The sequence below is a fragment of the Larus michahellis genome, chromosome Z (assembly GCF_964199755.1).
Source record: "Larus michahellis chromosome Z, bLarMic1.1, whole genome shotgun sequence".
In the NCBI taxonomy this organism is placed as follows: domain Eukaryota; kingdom Metazoa; phylum Chordata; class Aves; order Charadriiformes; family Laridae; genus Larus; species Larus michahellis.
In genome coordinates, this window is record NC_133930.1 from 13,853,174 (window position 1) to 13,870,553 (window position 17,380).

At 34.9% G+C, this 17,380-nt stretch overlaps 1 protein-coding gene across 1 annotated transcript in view; it reads left to right on the forward strand.

The window, feature by feature from the left end:
• The window catches only part of SPEF2 (sperm flagellar 2), a 65,470-nt gene extending 56,225 nt beyond the window's left edge, over positions 1 to 9,245 (forward strand). Inside the window, exons 29-33 of the mRNA XM_074570541.1 lie at positions 5,259 to 6,451; positions 6,553 to 6,770; positions 6,859 to 7,067; positions 7,155 to 7,278; positions 7,383 to 9,245. Coding sequence (XP_074426642.1) covers positions 5,259 to 6,451; positions 6,553 to 6,770; positions 6,859 to 7,067; positions 7,155 to 7,278; positions 7,383 to 7,758 — 2,120 coding nt within the window. The 3' untranslated portion in view covers positions 7,759 to 9,245. The remainder of the gene's footprint in view (positions 1 to 5,258; positions 6,452 to 6,552; positions 6,771 to 6,858; positions 7,068 to 7,154; positions 7,279 to 7,382) is intronic.
• Positions 9,246 to 17,380: the final 8,135 nt, after the last annotated feature.

A 17,380-nucleotide genomic window follows, 5' to 3' on the forward strand; every position in this document is an offset into this window, starting at 1 on the left:
TAAACATGTAAACAGTTTTCTCACAGGATATTTGGTAAATGTCAAATGGTGTCTTTTCAAGATATGTTTAACAAGTTGCCAAAATGAAAGCAAAAAGTGGGAGTGTCAATATACTTAAAAATTGTTTGATATTTGTGAAAGAAATCTTATAAAAATTGTAAACAGTTTTGTGTTTCCTAGGAATTTAAAGTATTTAAAGAACTGCCGATTCATCACAGACAACTCTGTTCTATCCTGCACACTTGGTTCTCCATGGAAGCACATTACTCACCATTCTAAGCACCGATGGACAAAAACACAGCCTATGCTGGACCTTCCTACCTACTGACACAGTCTTTCGTTTGATAAGGAAATACTTAAATTATTATTTTTTTATTATTCCAAGTGTCATTGCCCAAACTCAAGGTGGCTCTGCAGTATTTGTTGGTTTCACTAACTCCTTTGATCTGTTTGTTAACAGTGCTTTAGTATATTGCCTCAGGACTGTGTTGCTTTTTTATAGGAAGAACTGTGGCAGGCCTTAAATGGAGCTACTAACATTTGCTGTTTTTCTTTTCTCTTCTGCAGTCTCTTTGGATGCATTCTGTTCTTACCAACAAAATTAAACTAACACTTTATTAGATCTCAACCCCTTTGATTCTCTTTTGCACTGTATTCTTCCTATGACCACATCTATTGTCAATTCAATTAGCACATATCTGGAATGTCTCAATTTTCTTCTAAAGGTGCTATAGAGAATGCAATTTTGCTAATGTTTTGCATTAGCAAACAGATCAAAATAGATTCTATCCCAGACTTTTTTTCTCAATCTTATAACTGAATTACACAAAGGAATTTTAAATTTTATTTGGTTTTTTCACACTCATGATGCTCGTTTACCATTCCAGGTTGAATTGTAGCACTGACTATTCATCAGAAATAAACTTCATTCAGGTTTAAAAAACTGCTAAATCGAATATGCAAAAAATGTTTTAAATGCTTATTTATAAAATTGTAAAATAGTTTGTGAAGTTGTGAGCAAGCAAAACATAGAGGACAGCCTATGACCAAGTTGTATTGCTATTACTTTTCAAATTGTAGACTTGTCGGTTGAGTTTTGCTGTGTTGTTAGATATGGAACAGTTAGGCATATTAAAGTATGCATTTAGTTCAGCTGAACTTTTACCTTTTTAATAGAATATTTTGTTGAGCGGAACAGTCAGAATTACATGCTGACCTTGAATAATGGTGATAGATTATGCTTTCTCTTCCCAAGCACTTCTGTAGAAACAACTCAAGAGCTTACAACAGTACTCCTGACCTTGATATGAATAGAGAGTGAAGTCCATAGATGAGCACAGAAATAAGTTTATCATTATCCTTTCTTAGACTATATTTCTTTTCAAATGTGCTTTTTTCAAAACCTGAAAATAAGTTTGTAGACAGAGGAAGTATCTTTTACTAGCAATGATATAGATAGAAAATTCCTAAACTTTTGGGATATAAAGCCCTTAATCAGAGATCCAGACTAGATACAATACCTCTCCCTACGGATAATCGAAAAATTTGTAATTCTACTGCCTGAGTTTCACTTACACCTCCTGTTATGTCTCCTACTAAATCATGTTTGTTATTTAATTTCAGAAATCTTTGACTGTTTGCCTATGGTATTTAAAAATCTGTGTATCCAATTACTTTTATGAAACATATTTAACATGTTTGCATATGTTTCTGTGCATTTGAATATATATATCCAAGTATCAAGATTTCAATCAACATGACAGAGGAACTCTCCTTTCCCATCCTTGCATCTTTGCAGCCATGGGCATGTGATTCTAAATTTAAAATCCCAATTCTTGCTACTTAGTGAAGATTGGAAATATAACATAGCAAAATCAGTACTAATTAGTGGATGAATGAAGTAAATATTTACAGTGAAAATCACCTGCAGAGAGTGATGAGTATCTCAGTATCTTGGAGGGAATGAATCTTATTTTTCTGACTCCTGTCTTTTTCAGCTAAGGACAGAAGTGTCCCATATTACTAACTTTTAGACTACTAAAGTTAGAAGAATATAATTCAACCTCAGGGTTTATTCACTCATTCATCCCTTATAGCATTGCATAGACCATTATCTGAAGTTCTAGTCAGAAATTGCTTTGGACAATTTTTTCAGTGAAAATGAAGGGGAATTGGAAGCTGTTTAAATGTTTTAGTAAAATCTGATGAAAAGGGAATAAAATGTTAACACAATTCTCATTTCTAATATAGGTTTACAATCTGTTCATATTTTGTTGCCTGTGTAAATTTATAATCTGAATCTTTACTACAGTTCCTCAGTTTAGGGAAATATTTTCATACAGTGCTTATATTCTGTTGGCTGGTGTATCATTAAGAAATAGTTTATTTTGTATATCTGTGCCTTGTAACAGAAGCATGGTGACTGATATTTATTTCTCATGTCCCTTTAAAATGTCACAGTCCTGGTTCACAGGGTTGCACATCTAGTGTACACTTATGCTGCTGTCGTTCTTAATGCTCCCTTTTGAGTGTTTATTTTTCTGTTTTTGATTTCACTTGTGGTCACAACCTTAATTTCTTCACTAATTATTTTTTTTGCATTTTTTTATTATGTTTCTGCACTGCTTATTGAAACATATATAAATGCTTGTCAATGTCACTGTTTGTATCTGTGAATGATACTCACTTTTAAAAAGTTTTTAATGAAAAACAATTCTACCTTTCTCTACTTTAGGTTTTCTTTTGATTCCATTGGTGACAAATTTTTTTATGTGAAAAAGAGGTTCCTTCACAAGTAGTACAGGCTGGCTTCTTTTTGTATCCAGTGTTCTTTCCTTATGCCACTGCAACAAACCCCACCTTTTCCCATGTTCCCAGTTTCCTCCCACTAGTCCATCTCCTGTTCCTTTCCATGTCTGTTAGCCTAATTTAAAAAAAAACACCAAAACCCAAACAACTGTTGTCGTTCTTTCATGTCATCTTACCTACATGTTTTGCTTGAACAGCTATGGCCAGGATGCACTGGATGCTGTGTGTGATCTGGAGCTGAATTTATGCTGATTTACACCTCTTGTCCATAGAAGATTAAACCTGGTCAATTCCCTACTTTTTCCTCAGTGGCAGTGTTATGAGGATCTTTCTCCTGTACCTGGAAACAGATCTGAAAGGAACTTATAGGACCTTCATAACCCCACCCTACTGACAAACTTGGTTCAAATTGGCCATTCTAAAATTATCTGTGAGGGAGAACTGGCAGACAGACAAATCGATGTGGAGATATATAGGCAACACAACTGCATAACCTGAATTTCCTTAGGTAAGCATGGTAAGAATATATTACAGTGAAGAGTTGTAATGAATATAATCAGAGTTTAGATGGTTTATAGACCTGTTTTTTTTATATATATATATATATATATATATATAAAACCACCTCAGATTTATGCTGCTTAGCTATATATTTACTGTTCTTACATGCTGTGGAATATCCTGTTTTTCTAAAGACACATACAACTGATCCCTTACAAACACGTGATGTCCCAAATGTATTTTTCCAAGAGTTTAAACCCCCGTGTTTTGAAATAAAAAAATATAAAACTTGAAAAATGTTTGTAACATTGAACGTCTATATTACAGGGAATCTTATCCCTGACAGTGGCTCGCTGAATCTACTCTGATCCCCATTTTTCCAATCAACAGCAAATTTCTACAGGTGCCCATACACCTCAAGAAGCAGTAGGTACTATAGAGAAGTTACAACCATTTCGTGCCTTCCACCCTCTGACTTCTGCAGTTGCAGATCTATTAATGCTGCCCTCCATCTCTTTTTCACCTTTTCTTGCATTTTTGTGGCTGCCTAATGTGAGGGAAAGTTTTTAATCTTTACTGCATGTTAAGAATGCTTCTCCTCCTCTCTTTTTGGTCCTGGGTATGGTACTTGGGCACATGTCAGAGAAAGCTTCTATGGTCTAGTTGTTTTTGCTGTCCCTGTGGACCACAACTGCTACCTCAGATTGGAAGTTCTTTAAAAGAATCGCTTATAATGGAAATGTATTTAAACTGCATGTTCCTGACATTTTTAAATATTATGGCCTTACAGGATGCTCAGAATAGAATGGGGCAGACACACTGTCATTTTTATGACAATGGGAACAAGCAGTTCTCAAAAATTGTTAAATGCATATATGAAAATTTGCTGTTTCTTGTAAAATAGAAGAGAGTAGGGTACAAGAACTCTTTTTCTTAAGACCCTTTAAAGCACCAGAAATGGCATTTCTTTCTATGATTAGCTTAATGTAATCATTAATTTTTCCTCTTGACATACACATCACAATAAGGAAGGTGGGGAGTCAGAGTGTTCTTAGGTCATTTCCTCAATGCTTTACTTCTGCTGTTTCCCAGTGAAAAGATACTTAGTTTCATTGTTCTGCATGGAATTTGTCTTCATTATTTGACTTCTTTCTTTTTGAAGTTATGACCTTATGGCAACAGTGTACTAAAAGAATCATTAAATTACTTGACAAAAGTAGGAGATTCATGAGCTCTAGCAACAGAATTTTAGAAAATGTCAGCTTATGGCATTTGTTCCCACAAAACGAATGGCTATCTTGAGAAGAATTTGGGAAAATAATATTGAGAACAACCTCAATGCTTTTAAGAATGTTTCCATTTTGAGAACAAAATGTGAAGCTTATACAATTCCTCTTTCTCAAAGCAGTAATAAAGTCATTCTGCAGATAAATATATTCTAAGAAGATCGGGTCAGCTATATATGCTGTAGAACATTGTATGCATTCTGTGACAGGTATTTGATTACGTATCTATGGACTTGCTCCAAGTTAATTTTTCTGTTAATGTCAGGTGTAATGGGTATCATAATAGGTTTGTGACTTCAGTATTATCTTCTGGAGACATTTTACCTGGAATACCATTCTGAATTCGACTCCCTAACCCTGTTTTTCTCTGTTTTGAAAATGGTATTGATGCTGCTGCACTTTACTGGTTGCGTATTCTGACAAACTTCTGGTAGTCAAAAAGAAATTGGAGTCAAAACTGACCATTTTTACAAGGGTCCTGGGTAGCCTCCAAGCTATTTAAGAGTAGATCTCAGTTTTCCTTGTTTTTTTTTATGGCTATTTCAAGTCACATTCTAGTCCCATATTAACAGAATAAATGTGGATGAAAACCAAAAAAAACACGATCGAGAATTTGTGAAAGAAAAACTATTTTATATTTAGTTGTTTCTTTTTAAATTATAGCCATAAGAGCACTGAAGCAATTTAAAACCAAGAGTAATTCTTCTAGCAAGAGAGAAATTGGTGACAGAAGAAAAGAGAAGAAAGAATTGGAACATCAGAGAACAAAGAAGAATATCCAGTTTCCAAAAATATGGCTAACAAAATACTCCTGGTTAAAATATGATGATGAAAGGGGAATCATGTTTTGTGCACCATGTCGTAAGCATAATGTGGATTTGGGGGAAACCATTCACAATTTTTGTTCTGGCACTGATGACTTCAAACTTGAATTTATAAATACGCACCAGAGTAGTGAAGCTCATGCCTGGGCTACCTGCATGGAAGCTGCCAGTACTGCTTCACCAGATACAGCTTCTGCTGGGCAGATGTTGAAGAGCATGAACTCTATAACATTGGGTAGAGTAGAAAATATATTTAGAACATGCCATGCTATTGCTAAATCTGGTCGTCCCTTTACAGACCTTGACTGGATGTGCAAACTGGATGATATGAAAGGAGTGGATATTGGTTCTGTGTTTAGAAACGACAAGTCAGCGAGAACATTTATACATTTTATTGCTGAAGTAGAAAGAAGAGCTTTGAAAGAGAAACTGGAGAAATGTAAATTCTTTTCTGTCATTAGTGATGGAGTCACAGACAGTATACTCAAAGCAGCTGCAGTTGTCTACGTACGCTTTGCAAATAAAGGGAAAGCCCATTGCCAGATTGTTGGGGTTCGGCCTGTTCACAAAACTGATGCTTCAACTATAAAAAATGCAATTGAAGAAACATTACAAATAAACCTTCAGCTCAGTCTGGCAAGCCAGGACTGGTCAAAAAAATTAGTTGGATTTGGAAGTGATGGGACAGATATCATGGTAGGACAAAACAGTGGAGTCGCTAAACTTCTCAGGGAAATTCAGCCTTGTGTACAGTCTGTGCATTGTTTTGCTCACCGCCTAAAGCTGGCTTACAAAGGAGCACTGAAAAATATTCAGCTATACAACATCTTAATCAATGTCTTGAGAAATATGTATTACTTTTATCATAACTCACCTCTAAATAAGAATAATCTCAAAGCCACATATGAAGCCATTAAGTTACGCCCAGCTATTCCTTCTCGCATTGGAGGCTCCCAGTGGCTTCCTCGTCTACAAACAGCTCTACAAATTCTCCTTAAAGGTTATCCTGCAATAGTTCTACATCTGAGTAAGGTAAATGATCTAAAATTTGGATGTAACTTCAGGAAAAATTAATTGCTGTGTCTAATTTTGGTCCACATACCTGACACTCTTTTTTCTATATTGATTTCCAGATGGAAAGAGATTCAAGAGCCTCAAACTGGCAGAAAGTCAAAGGCCTTTTACACCTCCTTCTGAGAATGGAGATAGTCAAGTTTTCTCACTTCTTGTTGGATGTCATCAATGTCCTCAACATTCTGTCACGTGTTACTCTGGATCACAACTGCTCCATTGCAGACATATTTGCAACTGTGCAGTCAACGCTGGAAACACTCCACATGTATCAAACAAGGTCTGGCATTTCTAACGACTGAACCATCATCTCTTGGAATATAATAAAAGAGTATTATATTTTTTTTTTTGTATTCTGTATCTTTCAGAGCTGGTCCAAAGGAACGCCTGGTGGATACCATTGAGCACTTCCATGGTTACCAGCTTGTTGGAAATGGGAATATCTCAGCAATACGGACCAAAGTACTAAGTAATTTGGTGAAGAGGCTACGTGATTGTTTTTGTGATGCAAGTCAAGATGTTTTGCGAGCAACTACTATTGGAAGTTTTAAACTATGGCCTGACAAAATGAAACAAGGTATAGAACTGTGATAGTGGCTATTTGAAGTGCACCTCCTAAATATTTTGAAAGCATAAAAATATTTTTGTTTTGCCTCTGTTATAGAATTTGGTGAAAAGGAAGTGTCTGTTTTGACTAAACATTATGAAGTCATACTAGAAGCTGCTAGTGTGAAAATAGGTGAAGTAGAAACTGAATGGAACATGTTGAAATTAGAGCTGTATAACAGGTAATAAGAAAACTGTATTTCTGTCTGTTTATTGATTTACTTAAAAGGATTATGGAAATACATTTAGTGATAGTTATAATTATACATTTTGTCATGTTTTTTAGATTTCAGAACATCCAGACCTTGACATGGGATTCAGTGAACTCTGATTATTCAAGAAAGTATCCCAACATTCTGACATTGGTAGATTTGATCCTAACTCTGCCAGCAAGCTCAGCTGAAACAGAGCGAGGCTTCAGTCAAATGAAACTCACCATGATGCCTTTGCACTCTAAACTGAGGTCTGAAAGTGTGACCGATCTTATGATAATTCAGATGAACTCTCCGGATATCAAAAAATTTGACCCCCATAAAGCTATTCATTTGTGGAATGCTACTTGCCAGAGAAATAGAAGACTACAGGGAGGTGATATGATGACAAATGAAAGACCGGATTACTCCTCTGAGTTTGATTTGGAGAGTCTCTATGGAAGTGACTAGATGAAAATTGTTAGGTTTTATTTCAAAATCTTCATGTAACATACATGGACACAACACTTTAACAGAATACCTTGCAGCGTTAATGAGTGTAAAAATTTTAATTTTTTCATAATGTATTGTAATGTTAAAATATGGCTTTTCTTTATGTTCACTGCTGAATCACCAGTAGATGTTTAAATTTGCCTTTCTACGCCTGACTACACCTATAAATGTGGAGACAATGAACAAAAATAGTGGAGGACATTGTTACATTGGTAACATGAGGACTCATAACTTCTATCTGATTGTTTATTACATTTAGCTGAGTCATAATACATTATAACCACTGGAGTTAACTGTCATTGTACTATCAGTCTTTAATAGTTCAAGAAGCTTCATTGATTCTGAAAACCCTGGTTTTCTTTTGACAAATGTGTGGAAAATCAGTGCATTATTTCTGTCAAATGATTTTTTGACCTCTATAGCCTATGAATTTTGGGTCACACTTTCTCTCCATATCTGTATATGTTGCTACTTTTTATTCTCTTGTGAATAAGGTTTAATGTGACCTGTCACAGATTTTTGTCAGAATTGTCCTTCAGAAGACTTTCCTAAAGAGGCAGAACAGATCCATTTTCCATAGCTGATTATTAATTGCACAAATCAGTCTTCCCATAGCAAATACTTTTACAGCCAAGATATGACTAATATGCTTCACAGCTTGAACCACTTTTTTTTCCCTGTAAAACTGTTCGTGTGGGTTGCAATAAGACTTTTAATGTAGGAGCTGAGGATGAGAATTGTTCAGAGAAGTGTCTGATTTCATAAATTCATAATTCTACATGTTCTAAATGCAACTTTCAACTTGATAATTTCCAATCACAATAAAGCATACCAGCAGAATATATTTTTACCGTCAAGGAAAAAGCAATGATTTACATAAAAAAATAGTTAAGGTGAAATCGTTAATGACCCCAACAGTGATGAAGATGAACTAGAAATAATCTGGGAGAAATGAATGTGAGGTCATTCACCTTTAAATCAACTGTTTTCTAAATCAAGATCAACTGTCTACTTTCAATAGAAAACATGTAATTGCAGAAGATACATACTATACACACACACACGCATATGCAGTCCTTTATAGTGTGTCTTGCATAAATATTCTTGCTACTTCTAGGTGTAAATAGTGTCCCAGAAATGGAGTAGGTTTTGAATGCATGCCTCATTAAGAGATGTTAGTCCACTCAAGTAGAGTTATTCTGTAGGGATCAGAAGAAGAGATCAGTATTGTGCATTATATGGTCGATTATAAAAAATCCATCATTGAAATATCTTCATTTGGGATTTCTTAGATAAGAAAAATGTTTAATTATAGTTTACCTAATAGGCAACAGGTTATATATTATACAGGGTATACCTTATTAGATATGTGGCATTGCTAATTCTAAGGATTTTCTCTTAAGTCACATAATATCAAGTTTTTCCCCTCAAAGACTTCAAATGGATTTTAACTATGATGAGATTAGAAAAAGTGTGAAAATGTGTCCTCTGAATGTCCAAGAGCAGATGACAAAAAACAAAGTGACGAACAAAAGTATATTTAGAATCTATAATACTGGAATCACTTCCATTATGCACGGGGGCAGCATGACAGTTCTAGTATTAGGATTGAATATAATGGATACATTGCCCTTGTAAAAATGCTAGCAAAATACTAGTATCATAAGAGGTAGTTAGATAGGGATATCAAGAAGCCATACATGTCTAAAAATGGAATCAAGTATAGTCTGACAATCTGTATTCAGTATTTGCCCCTGGTTCTTTTTTGATAAGCTTTTAAAATAGTCCACTGTAGAATGCGTGTTTTGTTTTCCTTAGTGCTTTGGTGTCCTTCTGAATATGTCGTGTTTTACTACTATCTGAAATATTTTTGCTGCAAATATTTTTTTTTCCTATTCTTCTTCCTAACTGGAAAGTTAGGAGAGGAAGTTATACCTGTCTTCTTTGTAACATTTGGTTTTAACTGGAAAACCACTGCTATGTTTTCTCATACTCTTCCTTTCATAGATGAAAATAGCAGAATTCCTTCAACCTTGCCTCTCAGGATACGTTTTCTAAGCCTATGATGATTCTTGTTGCTTTCTTTTGAGTGCTTTTTAGTTTCCTGCTAGATCTGCAAATTCCAAAACTGTGTGCCAGCAGAAGCCTTAACAGCTGAAAAGAATGCAAGGATTTTTTTTTCCATTGTCTTTCCATGTACCTTCTGGTGATACTGTAATCTCCCATAATCCCTAGAGCACTTTCTACAGAAATTTTACTTTGGCAGCCAGATTCCCATTGTGACATTTATGCAGTTCATTATTTCGGCCCAGTGTGGCACATGACATTTATTCTTATTGGGTAGTGTCATTTTTATCCTAGATTTATCTCCAATTCGTAAAGTTCAATTTGAATTCTAATCCTGTGCTTGAAGTCCTTTCCTGATTGGTTTTGTCTGCAGTGTGATAACTGTATTAATTTGTGCAATCTGTTTCCCCAAACTTTGATCTGCTTCCAGTGAAATTTACTTACTGATCGTGACCATCTCTGCAGTTTTTAAAAATCTTTTTGAATTCTGATCCTTTTTCCAAAATGCCTGCTATCCCTTCTAATTGAAAGTGTTTCTACATGTTTAAAAAGTTCGTTTTCTATTCAGTCTCATTCAACAAAAACCTGTTGGGTATGTTTTTCTTTTTTTTTTTGACTTAACAAAAAGATTTAGTAAAGAGCATACCTGTTTTGAAACCAGTCTTCTTAGGTGGACACAGCCGATTCTGGGAATTGTTTTCCCGTTCTTTCCCAGTGGTCATTATTGCCTTTTACCACTTGCAGAGTACCATTTGCAGACACCAGTATTCTTTTCTCAGCACCATCTGTGCAGCTGCCCACTCATTGCATCTCTCCATGATTTTACAGCATTGGCAATCTCTGAATTAAATTGATGAATCACCTTTTGTCTTGTAATATAATCAGGTATTCAAAACCAGCTCTATTATATAAGCCCAAACACATTAAATCTAGACAAAATATCTAAAAATACATTGAGGTAAGTTATTTGATGTCTTTTGTATCTGCTTATGAGTAATTTCCTCTCTCTCTCTGAGACTTCCATATTCCTCCTAGGTATGTCATGAGGAGGAATTATGTCACGCTCCATTTGAATTTTTGAACTATTATAACTTTTTGAAGACACTTTAGAATTGTCCCCCATCAGATGTTTCAAGAGTAGGTAGTAACATAAAAGAAATTACCCTACAGCACATCAGCAACTCTGTAATTAATAGATAGGAAGTAGCTTAGCTTTGCGTGAAAGTGAGGGTTGTTTCTTCACGTTTACCACAGAGGAAGAAAAATGGGTAGACACTGCAGATCACCTGACAGTGCTTAAATGTCTCTCAATAATTCGTGTTTGCCATAGGCTTACATCAACTAATGTCAAATTTACCTGAAAACTATGTTCTAGCATGTTCCACAATGGAATCAATGATCTATAAATTGTGATTGAAGTTTTAGACTCCAATCTTTTAATGCCATTTCAGATATTATCTCTTGATTCACATTCTTTAATTTCCTTGCCCCTCAAATACTTTTTAGCTATGTTTCTGAAGTCATGTAGCCTCACAAAAAGTGATATGAGGATATTAGTACCCTTTTAGAATTTTGTGCAGAAAAAAAAATATTCAATTTTGTTATAGGAAGGAAGTACAGGAGCAGCATTTTTTTATCGTCATTTAGGGAAATCACAGTAGGAATTAAACAGTTTATACAATAAGATAATGTGAGAGAAAGAAGTTAGATTGCCAGAGTACTAGGAATCAGAAGTGGAAAGGAAATTGGTTAGTAAAATATGAAATAAAAATTATGGTAGCTGGGATTTTCATGGTAAAGCACTAGACAATTTGAGACTGCGAATAAGATGTAAAATTTTTTTTCTGCTATTTTAATATGAAGTTTTCACTGGCTCCTTAGTGAACCATAGCCTGTTCTCCCCATGAACCACTAAAAAGTTACCTGGTTTATTGAATCTTATATGAAGTCTCCCAATAATTGTACTTCTGTGATATAGGCTTTATTGTGCTTATTATTGTGTGTTATTGAAATGATCTGATTCTTGTGGCTTGAAGTTCTCGTCAAAATACAAGTTTCCGGTTACGCTAAAAACTACCAAATCAGCAACCAAGGTGCTTCAGTAAACAGTCTAACTCCCATGATTTTTAAAAGATGTTCTTTCTCAAAGTGATATCTCAGAAACCTTCAAGAAGTGACATCAGAGAACTGTTATCAGTCTGCCAGTATTTTTTCACAGCTTTTGCTTTCATGCTGAAATTTATGGTAGGACATAAGGCTTCAAGTCCGAGTGTTTCTCCCTTCCTTCTTCCTGTCACAACAGACTTTAAGCTTCCAAATCTATTTTTTTCCTCTTCTTTCCAAGTTTATATATGTATAGGATTTCTCTACTGTATTAAGACATGCTGAGGGCACTACTCCTGATTTTCCTGATCAGAGGCAAAACCAGGTCTACAGAGATTCTAGACTATTAAGTCAAATTGGCAACTTGATTTTGAATAGTGAAATTAGGAAATTAATATTCAAACACATTCTTAATATTCCTACCACTTAAATCTTTCTTCATAAACTTAACAAATTTCACTTCACTGTTTCACTTCGAAGAAAATAGTTTGTTAGCCATAGAATGTGCACAGCTGTGCCTTTTCAAAAGGACAGTAAGTTTGTCTGTAAAAAGGAAGAAATGTAAGTCCTTCTGGTATTTCACTGATTGCGTTTGTTTTTAAGGGTAATCTGAAAACTTACTGTTCTGACACTATGGAAGTGATCATAACCTGACCAAATCAGCATTGTTTCCCCAAATTTAGATAATTTGAAAGTTATGTTACATTGTTTGTTGTTACTGCAGAGGTGAATCCTCACTGAGACAGCAAAGTCCATTTCTAAAAGAAAAGACTCATGTCTGTCTGTTAAATTTTGGTGTACACCATTTTGTGTTTTAAGACTATGCATGAAGCTTGAAGTTTCTGTTTGCTTATAAGCAAATCCATGCCTATTTTAAAAAAAAAAAAGGTTTTGTTGTACTTACTTATTTTTTTCTTATGTTTTCTTTAAAATTAAATTGAGAGAGCCAATTTTGAGAAGCTTTTTAAGCAATTCAGTTTTGTTTCAAAGCTTAACAATGATCTCTGTTTTCCCTCCTATTCCCTAACACACACTTGCTTTCAAGACCGAAGCTGTATTTATGACAGTGAAAGAAAAGGTTGGTAGGTATTCAATATACAGGGCATGTGTGCGATTGGTATTTTGTGAACTGCTCATTAACTGTCAGTGTAGACTGCGTGAGAGTGGGTTAGTGATCACAATGCAGATCAGGACAAGTATCAAAAGAATTACAGTGTATTGGAATATTTGACATTTTGCTATTACACAGGCCACATGTGATATACTTTAAATGAGAAAATTTTATGTTTAGCTTGAAAGAATTTACCACTATCAATAGTGCCTAGTAGCAAAATAAATAATTTTCCCATATGGCCATTAAAATAAAAAAATAGATTTCCTTTAACAATTTTTTTTATATTGACTTTCTTTTATTAGGTTTTATACAAAAGAAAGTATTTATTGACATTTTTCTTGACTTGATTAATTTGAATCTTGGAACAAATTGCCTTCCGGATGCATGGATGAACTTAACTCTTTCAGATGTAAGTTAACCCTTACTTTCCTTTCAACTGAAGTATTGGTTTGTGTGGAAGGTACAGCATTGTCCGTACTATGATGAAGTCAAGAGTATAACTCTTATAGGTCATTATCAATTTTTCCTTAACATTCTTCTGTTTCACCAGGGGAAGATTCTGGAAGCCACTGTGCCAGAAATAAAATGCTTTTGTCGGCATTATATTTATTTACGATTTTCAAATTCTATCAGTTCCTTAGATACCACTGAAAATTCATTTCAAGGAGTTAAAATAGGACTGTTGATGTTCTGTATTGCAAGACAGGAGAATAAAATCTGGAGCTATATGACCTTAAACTTACTTATTCAAGATTTTCAAATTTAGGAACATGAAAAATTATTATTTAGCCTTTCCAAATCTTTCATCACTGAATTCTCTGATTAGTTTTACTTTCAGACGTTGTTGGTAAGCCTATTGGATGAGAAGGTTACTTGTTTTAGCATATTTTGATAATTATTTCTGACAGTAAGCCATGATTCACGTTAAGATTTTACTTGGATTTTACATGAGGGTAACAGCTTTACTCAAATATTCTTCACACAGACGAACTGCATGAGTCAACCATTTTAAAGTTTATGAGTGAGGGATTTCCACTGAGTTTAGTGAAAACTAGGAACAGCTGTCATCATCCATATATAAAAATCTAATCTTAGCACAGGAAATTATTTATATGGGGAAAACGATGAGTCAAACATTGTTTATTAATAGACCACATGTGCATGTTCCCTATGTTCTTTATTCTTTGAGAACTTTTAGTGCTTATAGGTACTGTTTTTATTTTAATAACAGAATTTTCTTTCCTTAAAGGCACTGTTTTAAAAAGAGGCTTTTAAATTTATAGTGACAGCAAGAACTTAACATTCAAAAGGAAATGCACGAAGCATAAGCTAAGGTATACATTTATTCTGCGCAAGGTATTCTGAACGGGAGTCACCATTTCATCACTGTGTGACTCAACAGAATTTCAAACAAGTTTTCAAATTATAGTAAGCAGTACTGTACCTGCCAATGTTAGGGCAGATGACATGCGCACTACCAAATTGTCTCTCTCTGTGTTGCCCCAGGCCCCTATTTCTGTAAACACGTTGCTTCCTTCTCGAACTCTGGTTCTGGAGCAAACCAGACACTTCCCTTGACAAGGAAATCTGGATGTGGGTCAGAAGATAGTGTAGAGGTACAGAGCAGGGTCTCACCACACCAGTAGTGTAGAAATGAACCGTGCCAGTTTTGTTCCCTCTATCAGATACAGCCTTCGCAGTGCTGTGTCAGGATATTTTACATGCATTCTCCCATTTGCGTTCTGTACCCTGCTCTGCTATCCGCATACAACATCTTCAGTGGTGAAAAAGACATGCACGGCAAGCTGCAAAGCAGATTTTTGGCTACTACTTTGTTCTAACTGAAAATAATGCTGGAGCAGAGAAAAGCCACATGGTGGACAATGTAGGAGTAAGCAAAAAGGGCCCAGACGCAGGCCCAAGTATTTATTACATTTTGTACTCATGCTGCTCAATTGTCAGTTCTATTCTTAGTGCTCTCCCAGACGGAGCATGGTTCAGGGGTTAGCATGTCCTAAGGGCCATTATCTCATAGGCAGTTTAGATATAGACCGTTATTTAGGGAATCAGATTACTTATTTAGAGGAATATCAACTGCACGTGCCAATTGGCCCCAGTGACAGATAGTGGTCTGTGGCCTGTTTCATTTAGTGACACATGTCTTTTATACATCTTTGAAATCTCACTGCAGAACCTTGTCCATCCTAACCAGGAAAAAGACCTAAGGATACACAGAAAATAGAAACTGTGTTTATGCGCACATATTTGAAATATTTATTATTTTGTTTTTGTAGATACAAAATCTGGCGTCTGCATTCACAGTGAACTCAGAACTTACTGACTGGCGCAGATTCTTGCTAGCAGCGGCACAGCCTTGGCCAGTGCCATCTGTGACACAACTCCTCAAAACGCTACAAAGCTTCAAGTCTGTTGATGTAGCTGGATCAGGCGTCGTTACACAGGAATACTATATGCAGGTTATAATTCTTTTCTCTTTTGAGTAATATTATTTTGTTAAACTCTCTGTATTGAATGAAATATTGTGGGGTTTATTCACATTCAGAAATTCAGTCTGAATTTGAAATGTTTTGGGTTTTGAGGGTGCTTTCTAGTGAAAAATATCTTCAGGAGACTGAAGACCTAACATCTATCTTATCCATAGTTCCACAAATCAGACTAATTAAGCTTACTTTTTACTTCCATTTCCTACTCTCCCCATAAATTAATTTCAAGTGAAAATCCTTCCTGTTATAAATAAACTATTCTGTGAGTACTTTGACTATTCTTAACTTGTTTGACACCGTAACTATAGGACACAAAAATTGCTCCAAACAGAACTAAATATTTTAGTTTAGGCTCACCAGCGTTACTTTAATTAAATCTTTCTAGATTTTTTCCAATAAGGAATTTTTGCAAATGAAGATTGTTTTCCAGACCATGAATACGTGGAAAATTATAAAATTCTTTGATATATTCTTTTCTCTAAAGACAACTTCTGTTCGAACTGTTGCAGAGTTCAGCAAGGTTTTTCAGGAAGAAATTTTCATGAGAGTATTAAGAATATATTTTTCTTCATTTAGCAAAATTTTGCTCATTAAATTTTCACTTACTTTTACTTTGGATTCTTAATCATACTTAGGATGAATGCTGGTTCACTCTTTTAATGCGTACTAGCCATATATATATCACATATATATGTATATTTACATATGTTTAGATACATATATATGTCTATATGTATAAGTATCTAAGTATCTATATGTATAAGTCTATATGTATAAGTATCTAAATATATATGTGGATACATATGTGTGTGCATGTATACACAAAAGTTCTACAGTTCTCTCAGTCTGTATTTGTTTGGTGATACTAAAATAATTTTCAAACTGTCTTAAATAAATTTCATAGAACCTTTATTGCAGTTTATTTTCCAATCACCTAGTATTATTTTTCTTCAAAAGTTAAATAAAGGCTGTCTTATTCCAGAAGCCTGTCATTTTCAGAACTACTTTGTTTAATTTAAAACTTCCAGGAGTGTCTGCCAACCCACTCCCCCACTCCCAAGTCTTGCAAAGAAACAAATTCTGCAAAGACAGAAAACCCACAAAATGTGCAGGTCTGTCTGCGTCTATTTATCTATTGTGGTAATTTTTACAGAAGTGTGAGAGTTTAAAAATAATCTAGCAGTTACAAGATGTGCAGACCATGAATGTACATTTTTAACACAGGATCCTAGGTTAAATGTAATATTAACTGAGCCAATAATTTACTCGCTTCAGGATGGGAATTAGCTCACATTCAGTCAATGATAGTAAATATAGTAAATGCTGTATGCTCATTTGTTTATAGACCTACTTCCATTAGTTCTTCCAAACTTCCATGAGAGTGATAACTCTGAACCTACAGGTTCATAGAGTTACTTAAAGACTAAAAAAAGTCCATAAACACACAGGTAACTCCACACCTGAAGCTAGTTTTTCAGAAGAGAATTTTATAGGTAGTAACGATATGTTAGAGGAACCTCCAGAGACCATCCAAAGCAACTCAGTTCAACAGTCTGCATTGCTGTGAAAATTTTGCTCTGCAACTGATTCATATTGCAAATAAAAGTTGTAATGTCTGTCACCCCTATTTCATGTTTGAAAATATGACCGAAACTTTCTTCGCTTAAAAACCCTTCACATGAAAACCCTGCTGTAGTTGAGGCCCTACAGTTCATGTTACTGACAGTACTGTGGTTTGGAATTTTTGCATATACAGTTATGAGAAGAACAGGAACAGAATTTTTCAGACTAA